Raw genomic sequence first — 13506 nt, 5'->3', positions numbered from 1 at the left:
TATGATAATTCTAGGCAGCATCTTTTCCTCATTCAAAGGATAGATGTATTTAAATGGATCAACAGTTAACCAGTTTCCATGGACGAATAGGGAATTCTACAAGTGAAGGAAGGGGGGGGGGGGGGGGGTACACTGGAAAGGCTATTGGTTGTGGTGGGGGGGGGGGGGGGGCTGCTTGCTTAGCTGAATAGTGTGTTACAGTCTTGCTAGGGTAGAGTGGGTTATGTTTGTTTTGTGGTGGGGGATTATGTGTGTGTCTGTGTGTAGATAAGTGAAGAGGGGGTGGTGGTAGTAGGTGCAGTGGGGCTTAGAATAATACGGATGAGTAGTGAGCTGGTGTGGTAGGGATAACATTTATATAGGGCTGTTTGTGGGGCTGTAGTGTGAAGGGTACTTCTTGTGGGGTAAGTGTCTGGTGTGGTTGTAGGTTAGTGCTTGGGCAGTTTGGTGGTAAAGATAAGGGGGTTTTGTGACTTGGGTAGGGGCTTGGTAAAGGGGGGGGGGGTGTCAGTATAGTGGATGGAAACTAAGTAAGGCAGACAGGGAATTCAAGCAGAGTAGTAGGGAATGTGGAGGATAAGTCAGGATAACTTAATGTGATACAGAACCTTTCCAGTATGGCTATCATAGTTTTGGTTTGCATCTTGCACCGAGGTGTCAAAGATAAAGAATTGTATTTTACATTATAGATAAGCTAGTACTTGTATTATAACTAAATAACACAAGACCAATGTGCTTTCAATAAAATGAATTAAGTTCTCACCAAAGATATCAAGATTGGATTGACAAAGCAAAGTTCCAAATTCTTAAAATTTATGTACAGTTTAAATGGATTCATAGCATTACATGTGTCTTTGGCAGTTCCTTATTCAGATCATTAAGATCTGGAGTTGAAGAGCAGCGACTCATCACACCCGAGCTCCCCCCCAAGTTAAGACCTTGAATAAGAGCCATTAGAATGCCCCCATGATTGTCAAGTTTTTGCCTTTTTGAAGCATGCAACATTTGCTGCGATAAGTGAATGAAGTTATGTCTGGCATCATCATCACCAGCCTCTGCTGCCATCCTGTAGTAACGCAAGGCCTCTTGCCTATCAACATCATAATCCCCCAAACCATGTTCATAGAACACACCCATGTTAAACTGTGCAGAAATATTTCCATTCTTGGCTGCAGATTTATACAAGTGTCCTGCTTTGTTGATGTTCCGTTCAACACCTAATCCACGCTCATAGCACACACCAAGATAATACTCTGCTGTTGGGTCACCCTTTGCCACAGCTTGGTCCAGATATGAGAATGCTTTGTCATAGTCTACATGATTTGAGGACTCATCAGCGTAGTAGATACCGAGATAACATTGCGCTTTCCATGTGCCAGACTGTGCAGCAAGTTCCAATAACTCCAAAGCTTTAGCCTCATCTTTAGCTAAGCCCCCAATGCCCTCCATGTGGTATAATGCAAGGTTGTACAAAGCACCACCGTGGCCAAGAGATGCAGCCAGCTTGTAGCACTCAGCTGCCGCATTCAGGTCCTTGTCAACCCCCTTGCCATGTTCAAAGCACAGGCCCAGATTAAATTGAGCAAGAGGGTGGCCATTATTGCTTGCTCGCTGGAACAGTGCAAATGCTTTGTGGTGTTCCCTAGCTGCAGCAAACTTCACACCCAGTTTATTTTGTGTTGCTGCATTGCACTCACTGAACTGAGACTCAAACGATGCAATAGCTTTGTTCAGAGAGTTCTCTTCCGAAGTCGAAGGCTCGCCACTTGGTACAACAGGCAAGATTGCAAGTGCTGTAGGAGCTTTGGGAAAGAGCAGACAATAGAGCACATGTGGAATCTTTGAGATGTCAAATCTGTTATTTTCATCTAGAACCAGGTTTTTGCAGCTGATGATGCTTGATAATGCAACAACTCCTGTGCACCACTGAAAGAACAAAATGCATGCATTTTAGCTACAATAATAACTGGATTTATCACTAGCTTTCAAATTATTGTATTCACACCCAGTGCTGACCATATATCAATCAATCATGTTTTGAAAACTGCCGCTTTTCTAGCTTGCTTGGTCAATTCCTTATCTGATCATTACATAACATATTTGGGAGTCTGCTTTAATAATATATTTGCATAAACCACCTTCCACATGTGAACTTATAGGAATTCGTGTGAAGTAGGATATTGTAGTCAGTCATTTTGAATAAAATGCCTCTCAAAGTAGACTTTACAGTCAGGCCCATTGCCAAGATTTGTAGTGTGTGTGAATGTGTTCGGGGGGGGGGGGGGGGGGTGGATTTGAGGAATGATACATGAGGAATGATGTACAATTAATTGTAGTTGATCTACTTGTTAAAATTTTCCTTCAAAATACGGCATTTTTTGAATGGTTTAAATAAACATCTTACTCTAGAGTAAGAGTACAGCCTTTTCGACTTACACCAAGGACAGCCGCAATAGAGACTCTTTCTTTCAAGGTTTGGTTGCAAAACTTACCAATCTCACTTCATCCATAAGTGTCCCACAGAAAAAGTTTCCATGTCGTTCGCCTCCTCCCACATATCCCTTGGCCTTCGCTAACTTGTGTCTTTCTTGATTGATTGCGTCGTGAAGCAGCGTACATATTAAGTTGTGACCCTCGTGAAAATGTGTTTCGGCTCCAGCCAAATCGTACGACCTGGCGAGAGTTTTGTCTTCGTAAGCAGCTTTAGAGCTGGCGAAAGGCTGCTTGCATTCTTCATTGTTCTCGGAAATCCCCCGTGCTTGCCCGAGACGAAAACTGCAGCCGCCTGAATGCTTGATATAAACTACAAACGGAATAGAATAAACTAGTCATTACTTGAATTGAGGTATTTTACGGGCGCCAATAAAGGGAGCTAGAAACAAAAATTACAAACAAAAGACACCAATATAAAGCTAAGAAAATGGGAAAAAACAAAGCCAGATTTGATACTCACTGTGTCTAAGGGATCGCCACATTTTGAAGCTTTTTTCGCATGACCTTCAAGCCGCCATGTTGGTTTATCTGTTGAGGCGTCCATGTGTGCTATAAATAGCACTTTACACGCTTGGCGGAAAAGATGATGTAACTCCGTTTTGATTGGTCGAAAAAACCGTTCACATTTCTCACATGTTTACGCGAGGTATCACGTGAGTAGTTCCACTCTTATCTCACCCCTGGCGTCCATGGCGTGTTTTGGGTGTCTACAAAACCATAGTCTCCTTAGCTTTTTTGCGTGACTACGACCTCGGGCGGCTGCAAAGGAGACTAACAAAACGAGGACCTAAAAAAAACCTGTGAGCCCAAAAGCTATAACCCCAAAAATATTGCAGTTATTATTTAGTCTACCTTAGTCACATATGGAATCAGTGATCCTAATGAGGTAATTCAGCGAATTTTGTTGTGCTTATCATGAAAGAAATATTCTCATTTTGCGCGCGCCAATGAACAAACCATTTTTAATCGTCGCTATTATATTAGTTATTTGTCCCATTGAAAATTGTAGTTGCACTCGTTTTTCAGACACGCTCCTTTGCCTGAAAATGAATTACCGGTAATTTAGAGAAACGTTTTCGGACTCCCTGGACAGGAAGAGCGTTTATCAAACCAAAGCAAAAATCTCGCTTCTGTTTTTGTCCTCATTTTATTAATTGCCAAACCAAAGCTATAGCGTAGCGTGCCGATACGGGTTCCCGACAAGCAAATTATACTTTCCAAAGTTTATGAAAAGATTGGCTAAATAGTTTTTGAAATCCTAGTTTTGTTGATGTCTGTAAACAACTGGCACCCCAAACATTGTTGTGGCATATGTATTTTTCACGCTTGTACACAAACGCCGCGCGATGCATGACGGTCAGGATGCGGTTTCGGGGTCGGAATTCGCTTGACGTCTGGCAGAACTCAGGAAATATCTTGCAAGTTTTTCAAGTATCTTGCAAGCAGCGTTTTTATGACCGTTTTTTTTTTTTACTTTTTTTGCGCACAAGTCCAAGGGCCTACCTACACACACTCGTTGTAAACCATTTAGTTTTATTTTCGGTGGTTCCCTGTTCAATTAGACGATATTTTCGTTTCGTAAAACCCAAGACGGCGGACGATACTGGTGAGCTCGATACATCATTTCATGAAATGAATTTGGATGGTCTGAGTGTTTTGGCACTCATTTGAACTCATACTGCTCTGGTTGGATTGTATTTATCACAAAAAAAACACTTTCAGATATATAATTAGCACATACTGTCTTTATGTTCCCTAGAAGAAGCTCAATAGCGAGGAAGTCACTATTCGCACATGACCTTACGCCGAATTCCAAACTCCAGGAAAGTATTTAGGCTATTTCTGCAGTTGTCATGTGCACACGGAATTTTACAGGCAAGAAATGCAGTATGGATAGGTCCTTCTTCGTCTGTGAAAATTCGTAACATTTTTGCTCGCCGATTTCGTCCGCCATCTTTGATCTGTGATCTGCCAGTCGTTTTTTTTTTTCCGTCCTCGCTTGAGGATTCCTGTGGATGTCCACGCAACAGCAGATGACGACTGGGTACGAGTCTGTGTATTTTTCAAAAGAAAGTCTCATTTTATAGCAAAACTTCTAATAATTTCGCAAAGCTGTTTACACCAGGGGGGGGGGGGGGGGGGGGGGGTTCTTCCCATGTCGACCTTGTAGGGATGCTCGTCGTATTTTTTAGGGGTCAAAATCGGGCCTCAGGTATTTTTAATGGGTATCCGCGACGGAGGTTTCAGGTATCCTGTGGCATATTTTCCTGCAGAATGCTCACCTACTACACTAGCTCTCATTTTCTGGGAGGGCGTTCTAAAAAATGAGACAGGAAGGCTTTATGTAAGTCTTATTTCTTTCATTTTTTCATTTTCAATCAAAAAGCTCTCATGTATTTTTTGTGCTGTCACTATGTTTTTCTTTTGTCTGTATAGGATATACTACTGTATTTGCGATGGGGGGGGGGGGGGGGGGGGAGGGGGAGGTGAATCGACAGTTCATAAAACTGCATTTCAATGGCAAGGACGCCGAGACAGAGAGATTCACGACCATTCCACTGCTGGAAGTATGATATTTGTGGTTGATCCGAAGGTGGGGCTTGTTCATTTAGACAGAGTAACAAATTTAAAACCCTTTTCCGGTCATTCTGTGGTTTGTAGCTGTCCAACATTATTTTTCACGGCTTCCCAATATATTTTTAAATTTCACTTTTAGCATACCGTCCATCCTAAATCCTAAAGACAAATTTGCGAGAATTACTTCTGCCAGGTTCGGGGCTTGAATGCTCAAAATGCGAATCCAAGCTATAGATTATACAAATCGTCACAGAACTCAATAATTCTTGGACATGTGGGATTATGTGGGATTAAAAAGAGATCCCCTGTACGCGAAATTATCCGAAGGTCACCCATTTAGTAAAAACAAGAAATCTAGGAAAAGTTGAACTATGTTAAACGGTTATGACTTGAATTTATTTTTCATATCATTTACACGTATTTACATTTCTACAACTTGGGTCATAAATATCATGTATAAATATCATAAATATCATGAATGCCTATCAGCTAGGGGAAAATAAAGTTTGATACAGTTGTCGGTTTCGTCTTATTTGTCAAATGCAAAACTCAGTCAGACTTTAAACTCTTCTAATAGTCAAATTTAGTCCTTCATTCGCGGTTTGAACTATGTAATTATTTAACAAAGAAGGCGATGGCATAGCCGATAAGGACGGAATTTTTTGTACCAAAGCTTCGGACATTTGCTTCTTGGTTGTCTTAGGCGTTGTAGGGATTTCGTATGCCTTACAGAGACGCGTTAGTTCTATTTTTAAATACACAGGGCAGAAAACCTCCAAATCCGTGCCATCACCTGCCAACACAACTAGACGCGCGTGGGATTTCCTCTTGTGTCCGCTATCTTTCTCCATTTCGGCCATGGGGACCTTCTTCTCCAGGCACTCCTTGCGCTTTTTTCTTTTCTTAATCTCCACCCTGTGTGCATTTGTCTTTGCAATTTTCATTGCCAGCCTATAATCTCTCAAAAACTGTCCTGCACCCATCTTTGCATATCTCGTGATGACATCGGTATAAAGCTCTCCCAATATCTGGAAAAAAAAAATGTGTCGCCGTATACCTCTACATAATGCGTTCCACAGGTTATTATGCTTATGTTTACCTTGTCATCTGATTGCAACGGAAATAGGCTGTACCATTTTCGTCTAAGATCAGTGTTACTAAGGAGTTCATCAATGCACTCTTTAACCAACCGCTCTCCTTTGTCGTGTAACTGTTTGATATTCAGAAGTTGAACTCTTTCTTGCTCTAGATCTAGAAAAAACAAGTATGTAGCATCTGAAATATGACTCAGCCCTCTATTCCTATATTGTCTGAATTCCGTAATTGTTAATGTCTCCGGATAGGCAGATTTCTCTTGAAGTTCATCAAACGAGGCGTGAGCGTAGTTTTCAAGGAGAGATTTTTTTCTTGTGGTCATTTTTAACAGTTTGCCGAACGTCTACATTTGTTGAGTTGAGGCCAGCTTGAACTTTCTGTACACATCTCTTTCTCGCGGCCTGCACAGCCCAGCCCCCGACGTACCGAACCTTTGCTCTCCCTTCTGCTGACATATTGGCGACGTCTATGCTAGGTTCACACACTTCGGCGACTCTAGCTTGGTGTGTTTTCTCTGCCATGTTTGAAACAAATGTTTGGAAAAGCGCAATAACTACCCTAGACCCCACACTCCGCTGTGCTTCCGTTAGCTCAACGATCACGCCACAGAGAGCTTTCAGGTGTGTTAAGAACTCAGGACTATTTATCAATGTCAATACTTGACCAAACATCAAGGTAAACTCTTTCTGGACGATTTTAACGTTGTTGTTATCATTACCCACTTTTTTTTTTCAAATATCGTAGCTGATCTGACTTTGTTAACCAAGACGTAATAACAGAGTTTGACTGTTGGACGAAATTTCGTCCCCTCTCTTCCTCTAAAAATTGTTGCATGAACAATTCTGTCTCAAATTCAGCTGGTCAATTAGGCAGCGCATTCTGCTTTTCTGGGAGAATGGCGTAAGCAATTTCCATGGAATCAAACTCGTCACCACTCGAAAAAGGACGCGGCAACTCGCATTAATTCATCGTTTGTCACTTCGTCGTCTCCAGGAACGGGAACTGGTGGACTTTTAATATTGCCATTGTCCTGTTCATTCGTCTGGGGCACTCTACAGCACTCAAACGAATCTTGGTATTCAGCGCATTCCATGCTAAGCTCCCTTAAATCCTTTGGTAAAGGGCTGAGAAAATTTAGATCAAAATTCCGCAATTCAACATCACAACTGCGCCTCACCTAAATTTGTGCAGCCTGCCTGGAAGTTGAGTTAATCTAAACAGACCAAAAGGCGATGGTTAAGACATGTATTATTTTTAATTTTCGAGGCCCACCTTTTAAATGCATTTACGAACAAATAGACACAAAAGTGACCACATTAGAATCGAAGTGAGCGTGTGACGCTATTTGATGGATACCGAAGCATAAACACCTCTCAAAGTTATGAAGCTCCACGGCGTCCTTCTTGAAATAGAGGTAGGTAGGCTCTGGTATAGTCCCTTCCAAAGACCGTAATAAGTTAGCTTTTATATAAGACCTGGACTCCTCGGAGCACACACCAAGCCTCAACTCATCTAGAAGCTTGATCAAACCTTTTAAGAATAATATTATAATTTGTATAATCCTTATACATCGCTATTCTAATATGATAACACAAAATCAATTGAACTTTGCTCTATACCATGCTCTCTATCAATACTTTGACGCATGTGAACATTCAGTCCGATGATATGTGGAAATGCAGATTTGTAAGTGGGACTATGAAACAACCATTGGGGTGACTCATCGAAACGGTTTTTTACAGGTGGGAGCTGACAGAAATCGCCCGCCAAAATTACTTGTTTTTCACCAAATGGCTTCGTCGATCCACACACTGTTCGCACTAGACGTTCCACTATCTCGAAAATTCGTTAACTTGTCATGGACATCTCGTCCCATATTAGACATTGGATATCTTTCACCCTACAGCAAAAGAAAAAATAAATAAACCTATCATTATTATTAGTTTTTATTTTACTCCTATCGCAATTTTGTTTTGATTTTTGCCCTCACCCTCCCTTCTTGCTACCGATCTCCCATCCCATAATACAAGCCACACCCTTATATTTTCAAAGAAGAGGAAGTAGACTGGCACACAATAATACCTTTGAACAACTTCTTCTTTTTTAAGTGAGCGTTCTATTAGGACGTCATCAGGAAGCTCAGCCGTCATCAGTCCAAAACAGGAATGTACAGTCATGGCCTTATAGGTAATAATGAAAACTTTGATATACACAATTCACAGTTACATAACAAGGAGCTGGTGCCCCTCTTATTATTAAAGCTGAGTTTGAGAGCTAAGTTACGATAAATCCAATCATATTTAACACATTGACCCCTGAACCGGCCTGTACCGGCTTTGGGAAGTACCCACAACCCAAAAAATTCATAAATTCAAAATAAACACAACAAGATGAAGATACTCAGGCATCAGTCTAAGGGATAAATGGTCTTGCAGATATGCATCCAACCAAGGTGTTGGCATCTACTCTTAAGCCAAATAATAGCACAGGTTCTTTGACAAATCTCAAATCGAACAAGGAGAGAAAAGCAGAATCACCCCTCTCAATAAAACGCTCAAAATACCACACAAGGGAGAGAGATCAGCAAACACAGCTCAAGACACAAATAGATACCTTTATTCTGATCCTCCAGGTACATTTCCTTGGCCTCAAAACACAATGCCCATTCCTTGAAGGATTATACAACCACGAAAATATGTTTACGTATTGCAAAGCATTCTGGGAGATCCAGGGGAAAATTCACGAGGGGAGGGCCAGTCAACACTCCTCTCCCCAAAGTCAGATGGTTTTTTATAAGTCTTTTCACCCCGAAGCCAAACGAATCAATTCCAGGTCATACAGACCCAGAATAGCAGTGTAAACAATTTTGCAATCAATTTGGTTTCAGAAAAGACACCATTTAGGAGAACTGTGGTGATTCATTAGAAAATTATTTTCTCATCCGGGCAAAGCCAAACAAGAAAAAATCATCATGAATCCACCTTTGCTTGCAAATATCCATAAGCAAGGCACTCAATTATGCCCCAAAAGACTTCATGATGTCCTGAGACACTCTCCTAATATGCTCATAGCTGTATTTTTGATGAAAAATACAAGCAACCATCAACTTGTGCTGGCTTCAGCACATCGACGAGGGATTAAAAGTGGGGACCGCAAAGCACTGTTGAAAAGCTTGGATACCGCTGACTAGGTGCAGCTGTGTTTGACTTTGACGGGCTGTATAAAACTCAGAATAGGGGGGGAGGTATCTGTTTTCAGTCTGTTTTTTGTAAATTCAGCTCCAAAAAAGCCAGGAGTCAATGGGTTAAAATGAAAAATTACAAGTAGATTTAAAATACGCACCTTTGCTCCTGGGTAGGCGGTGCGGGCAATCCCCGTGGACCCTACCACTTGACATGTTTTTTTCAGCTTTAGGGCGTCGTAGATTTAAATAACTGGAAAGGTTTTACCGGTTCCAGCTTTTCCAACAATGACGTTATGTCCCTGGCATGAAGCATTGAAGGCACTAGCTTGCTCTTTGCTCAGCCTGTGTCATACAAATACAGCCACATACGAATGCCTGGTAAGCTGGCATTTTCTTTAAATAAAACGTCAATGAAATGGAATATTAAAAGCTTACCATGTCCTTGTGCTCTCAAATTGGTGTCCACCATTTCGGATAAACCCGTAAACTACAGCTAGACTGCAAGTTCACTTTGTTAAACTTGAAAATGTCGGCTGTCTGTTCTGTATTTATAGCTAAAGTGAAAACCAATTAAAAAAGTGGCATATATAAACTAGCTTTATAAGGCGCGAAAATGGTCGCATTCGTCACGGGAGTATTTGGTGAAGTGTTGGCGTGCTTAACATTTTTGTATAAAGTTTAAGACATATGTATCTGGAAGGAGTTTTATTGAGAACTTCGTGACCTAATTGACATTCATAAACCAAGTTTAAAGCACATGCTAAATAAACAATGCACTGAGTTGAGTGGGCTCTCTGTGGGGAAACAAGGTAGGCTAAATAATAACGCCAATATTTTGGGGGTCGTAGCTTTTGGGGTCACAGGTTTTATTTCTTCGTTTTGTAGACACCTAGATTGTTTTGAGGTGTATGTTGACAAGAAATTGATTCACTAACCGAACATGATTTGTGCATGGAAAATATGAAATAGTTGTAACAAAAGTTGCAACAATATGAAATAGTACAACTGCGTTTAGAGGGCCCCAAAAATCTCCGGATGTAATTAAAGTGACTTATATTAGACTTTGGAAATTCCTGGATCAACCAATGTTCAATACTACTTTTAAAGTGGTTTGAAATCACACCACTATATTCCAAAGCTGTCAACTCTCCCGCACTAGGCGAGAGTCTCAAGAATTTTTTAAACTTTTCTCAAGCCTAATATTCTTGAAAATATCCAGATATTTACTGTATTCTCACGCATTAGCAGCTATCTTGGTACTTCTGATACATTTACTGTATTTTCTTAAGATTTTTCCCTAAAGCGAGGTTGACAGCTGACGTTCAATGATGAGCAATCAATCAGCATCCAAGACATAATTCATTTAAACAATTTTCAATGTTTCAGATGTAAAGGCTAGATATCCAGAGAAAAAATAATTTTATTCTCTCATAGAATTCCTAAAAACTGACAATAATTGTCAGTAACAGTAATTGCTAAAATAAGCATCAGTGCCCTTATTTTCATATATATATATTTTAAATTAAAAAACCGTTTCATTAAAGTCTATAAAGAGCAAAACATTAAGGTGCTTATTAGAGGAAGGCCCTTTTTCACGTTTTTCTTTATAGGGGGGGGGAATTATGCTAATCAATTTAAACCCATCATGCATGCACAGCCAGAAGTTGCCTTCGCTCTGTGGCAATCACTTTTTTACAATTTTATGAATCACAAAAGTTATTTTTTGAAATCTCACATTGGCCGTACTTAGTTTAGGGTTCAAATCTCCTATAAAATCACATTAGCTTGTAAGTATATAATAAAGGTTCAAATCTCCTATAGCATGGCATTAGCTGTTTGTACATAATTTAGGTTCAAATTTCCTGTAATGTGCATTAGCTGTTTACGAAATTTAGGCTTGTCCCTTTTGTAGCCAGGTGCCAGCTGAAGTTACCTAATTTAGGTTAAAATCTCTTGTGGCATTGAAAAGGCTATATGTACACAATTTAGGTTAACATCTCCTATAGCATTGTATTAGCTGTATGTAGGTAATTTAGGTTCAAGTATCCTGTAGCGTTGCATTAGATGTTTACGCAATTTAGGCTTGTCTCTTTTGTAGCCAGGTGCCAGCTGAAGTTACCTAATTTAGGTTGAAATCTCTTGTGGCATTGAATAAGCTATATGTACACAATTTAGGTTAACATCTCCTATAGCATTGCATTAGTTGTATGTACGTAATTTAGGTTCAAGTATCCTGTAGTGTTGCATTAGATGTTTACGCAATTTAGGCTTGTCTCTTTTGTAGTATAGTGTCAGTTTTAGGTACACAATTTAGACTCACACCTTCTGTATTTGGATCAGCTATTGGTACATAGTTTAGGTTCAAAATCTTTTGCTGTATTTGAATCAGCTGTTGGTAAATAGCAAAGATACTCCATGTGCAGCATTGTGTCAGCTGTATGATGGAAATTTAGGTCCTCCACCAGAGTAGTTACCAGTCACCTCAGCACCACTGAAGTCAAACCCAGGATTCTAAAAAAAAAAAAAACGATTAGAAAAAAGTTATTCATAGTTATAGTTATATATAAAGCAGTATATTTTATGTGGGAGCCATTCTTGGCAGACAACACAAACTCTGTAACACCACTTAGAACCATGGGTGGCTGCTTTTAAGCAGCAGGTTTCATAGTTTATGGTATTGTCATTATTACCTCTTTTTGAAATCTTTCAAGAGTGAGCTTTTTCTCCATTTCGTTGAATACCCAAGGGTCTGCCAAGTACTGGTCTGAAAGAAGCGACTTCCAACAGTTTGCAGCATCCCTTCCAGACTTGACAAGAACAATACGAAGAAGCTTCTTATCCTCTAAAGTATATTGTCAGAAAGAGATAGTCAGGATTTTTGTCAAAGCTTAAACAAAGTTTGGTGCATCTTGTAATAATAATATAATACATGAAAATATTACTTTGATGGTTTTGATTTCGCGTGCATAGCCCATTTGTGTTGGTTACTTCACATTCCACAGCATCACAGCTGAAAAGTTGTGCATGTATACTAGATAAGCACTGCCCTGATCACATTTTTTAATGCCCCCTCCCCCTCCCCCTTCACACACATACACCCATTCTTACAAAGGCTAGTAGAAAGTGGCTTTCTCATCTACCCAGTTGTAGAGCCCTGGGGATCCCGAGGATGACCTGTCCATGTGATATCGGAGTATCCCCCCGGGATATACACAAGCTTACCAATTGTCCATGTACTGTCATTGGGTAACACCTTTCCTCCCATCTCACCCTACAGTTTAGTAAGAAGGAGCAATGAGATATATTCCAGACAATTGTCATTCCAACAGCTTTTGAAAGCTTCAAACTTATTAACGGCAATGAAAGTTGAATTTAATGGTTCCCATCAGCATCCAATTAAGTTTATAACTAAATAAACCAGGGGCGAAGCCAGGGGGGTGGCCTAGGGGGCCCGGGCCCCCTCTTTCAGCAGCCAAAAATACAGTAAATGTATTTGACATTATCCAAGATACAGGAGAAAATGCCTTGAAAGTCCCTTTTGGGCCCCCTCCTGTTTAAAATCCTGGCTACGCCGCTGTAAACTTCAATCAGTTCTTAGATGGGTGGCTGTTTCGAGAGAATTATAGGGAAAAAATCATACCTCAAACAATTCTAGACACCAATCACTATAAGAGATTTTATCTCTGTCTTTGCATCGACCCATCTAAAAAGAAGGGGTAACAAACCTTGAAGACCTCGTTTCCTTTGACAACGCATGAGATATGAGTCGGTTTAATAACGCATTTGACATCCTTGCCTCGCGTTCCCTCAGGCAAGTCTACTTCAATGAAGATTTCGTCTATCGTCTGCGCCCATGAGCCCCAAGACGTCTTACACGGAACCACTCCACTACGCTCATCAAAATGGTCCGCCATCTTGATTTGTTAACACCGCACCGCAGGCTCAGCAACACAGGACTCCCAAACCTCGGCGCACGTGTTGAAAAGTCTCGGAAAAATTAAACCTCCTCAGTATGGTTACATCCTAGAATTTGTTTTCGTTTTTCGTTTTTTTTTCTTTGTGACGCTTACAATAGATACTTAATTTTTCGTTTACTATTGAAACAGGGAAGATAGAGTCAAGAACTAGTTTTGCGTTAGTAGGCTCCTGTCTTAAAA

General features: G+C 40.4%; 3 protein-coding genes across 3 annotated transcripts; all 3 read right to left on the bottom strand.

Moving 5' to 3' along the window:
* Positions 1-733: 733 nt before the first annotated feature.
* Positions 734-3074, bottom strand: LOC5510603 (chitin synthase regulator SKT5). The gene is made up of 3 exons (XM_032379798.2): positions 2954-3074; positions 2493-2803; positions 734-1926 (listed from the first exon to the last, which is right to left on the bottom strand). Exons 1-3 carry the CDS (start codon positions 2973-2975, stop codon positions 835-837), a joined length of 1425 nt encoding a protein of 474 aa, XP_032235689.2. The 5' UTR covers positions 2976-3074; the 3' UTR covers positions 734-834.
* A 2373-nt stretch (positions 3075-5447) lies between these two features.
* On the bottom strand, positions 5448-8578 carry LOC116617241. The gene is made up of 3 exons (XM_048733833.1): positions 8248-8578; positions 6170-8065; positions 5448-6098 (listed from the first exon to the last, which is right to left on the bottom strand). The coding sequence occupies exons 2-3, from the start codon at positions 6485-6487 to the stop codon at positions 5631-5633; spliced, it is 786 nt and encodes a 261-aa protein (XP_048589790.1). The 5' UTR covers positions 6488-8065; positions 8248-8578; the 3' UTR covers positions 5448-5630.
* Positions 8579-10039: 1461 nt separating this feature from the next.
* LOC5510602 (nudC domain-containing protein 2) lies at positions 10040-13295 on the bottom strand. Its single transcript, XM_001631001.3, has 4 exons — positions 13075-13295; positions 12572-12620; positions 12040-12191; positions 10040-11860 (listed from the first exon to the last, which is right to left on the bottom strand). Exons 1-4 carry the CDS (start codon positions 13261-13263, stop codon positions 11780-11782), a joined length of 471 nt encoding a protein of 156 aa, XP_001631051.2. The 5' UTR covers positions 13264-13295; the 3' UTR covers positions 10040-11779.
* Between the last annotated feature and the right edge of the window lie 211 nt (positions 13296-13506).

Source organism: Nematostella vectensis, chromosome 10, assembly GCF_932526225.1.
Source record: "Nematostella vectensis chromosome 10, jaNemVect1.1, whole genome shotgun sequence".
NCBI classification, from domain to species: domain Eukaryota; kingdom Metazoa; phylum Cnidaria; class Anthozoa; order Actiniaria; family Edwardsiidae; genus Nematostella; species Nematostella vectensis.
Note: the sequence above shows the minus strand (reverse complement) of the source record. Positions and strands in the feature narration are given on the sequence as shown.

Excerpts from the sequence above, each read along its gene's own strand:
- LOC5510602 (XM_001631001.3), bottom strand. The coding sequence starts at position 13,263 with ATGGCGGACCATTTTGATGAGCGTAGTGGAGTGGTTCCGTGTAAGACG. Across the intron at positions 12,621-13,074 it reads AAGGAAACGAGGTCTTCAAG|GGTGAGATGGGAGGAAAGGT; the intron begins GTTTGTTACCCC and ends ACTAAACTGTAG. Across the intron at positions 12,192-12,571 it reads TGACAGTACATGGACAATTG|AGGATAAGAAGCTTCTTCGT; the intron begins GTAAGCTTGTGT and ends AATATACTTTAG.
- LOC116617241 (XM_048733833.1), bottom strand. The coding sequence starts at position 6,487 with ATGACCACAAGAAAAAAATCTCTCCTTGAAAACTACGCTCACGCCTCG. Across the intron at positions 6,099-6,169 it reads CGTTGCAATCAGATGACAAG|ATATTGGGAGAGCTTTATAC; the intron begins GTAAACATAAGC and ends TTTTTTTTCCAG.
- LOC5510603 (XM_032379798.2), bottom strand. The coding sequence starts at position 2,975 with ATGTGGCGATCCCTTAGACACA. Across the intron at positions 2,804-2,953 it reads GTGGCGATCCCTTAGACACA|TTTATATCAAGCATTCAGGC; the intron begins GTGAGTATCAAA and ends TTCCGTTTGTAG. Across the intron at positions 1,927-2,492 it reads TTATGGATGAAGTGAGATTG|TGGTGCACAGGAGTTGTTGC; the intron begins GTAAGTTTTGCA and ends TTGTTCTTTCAG.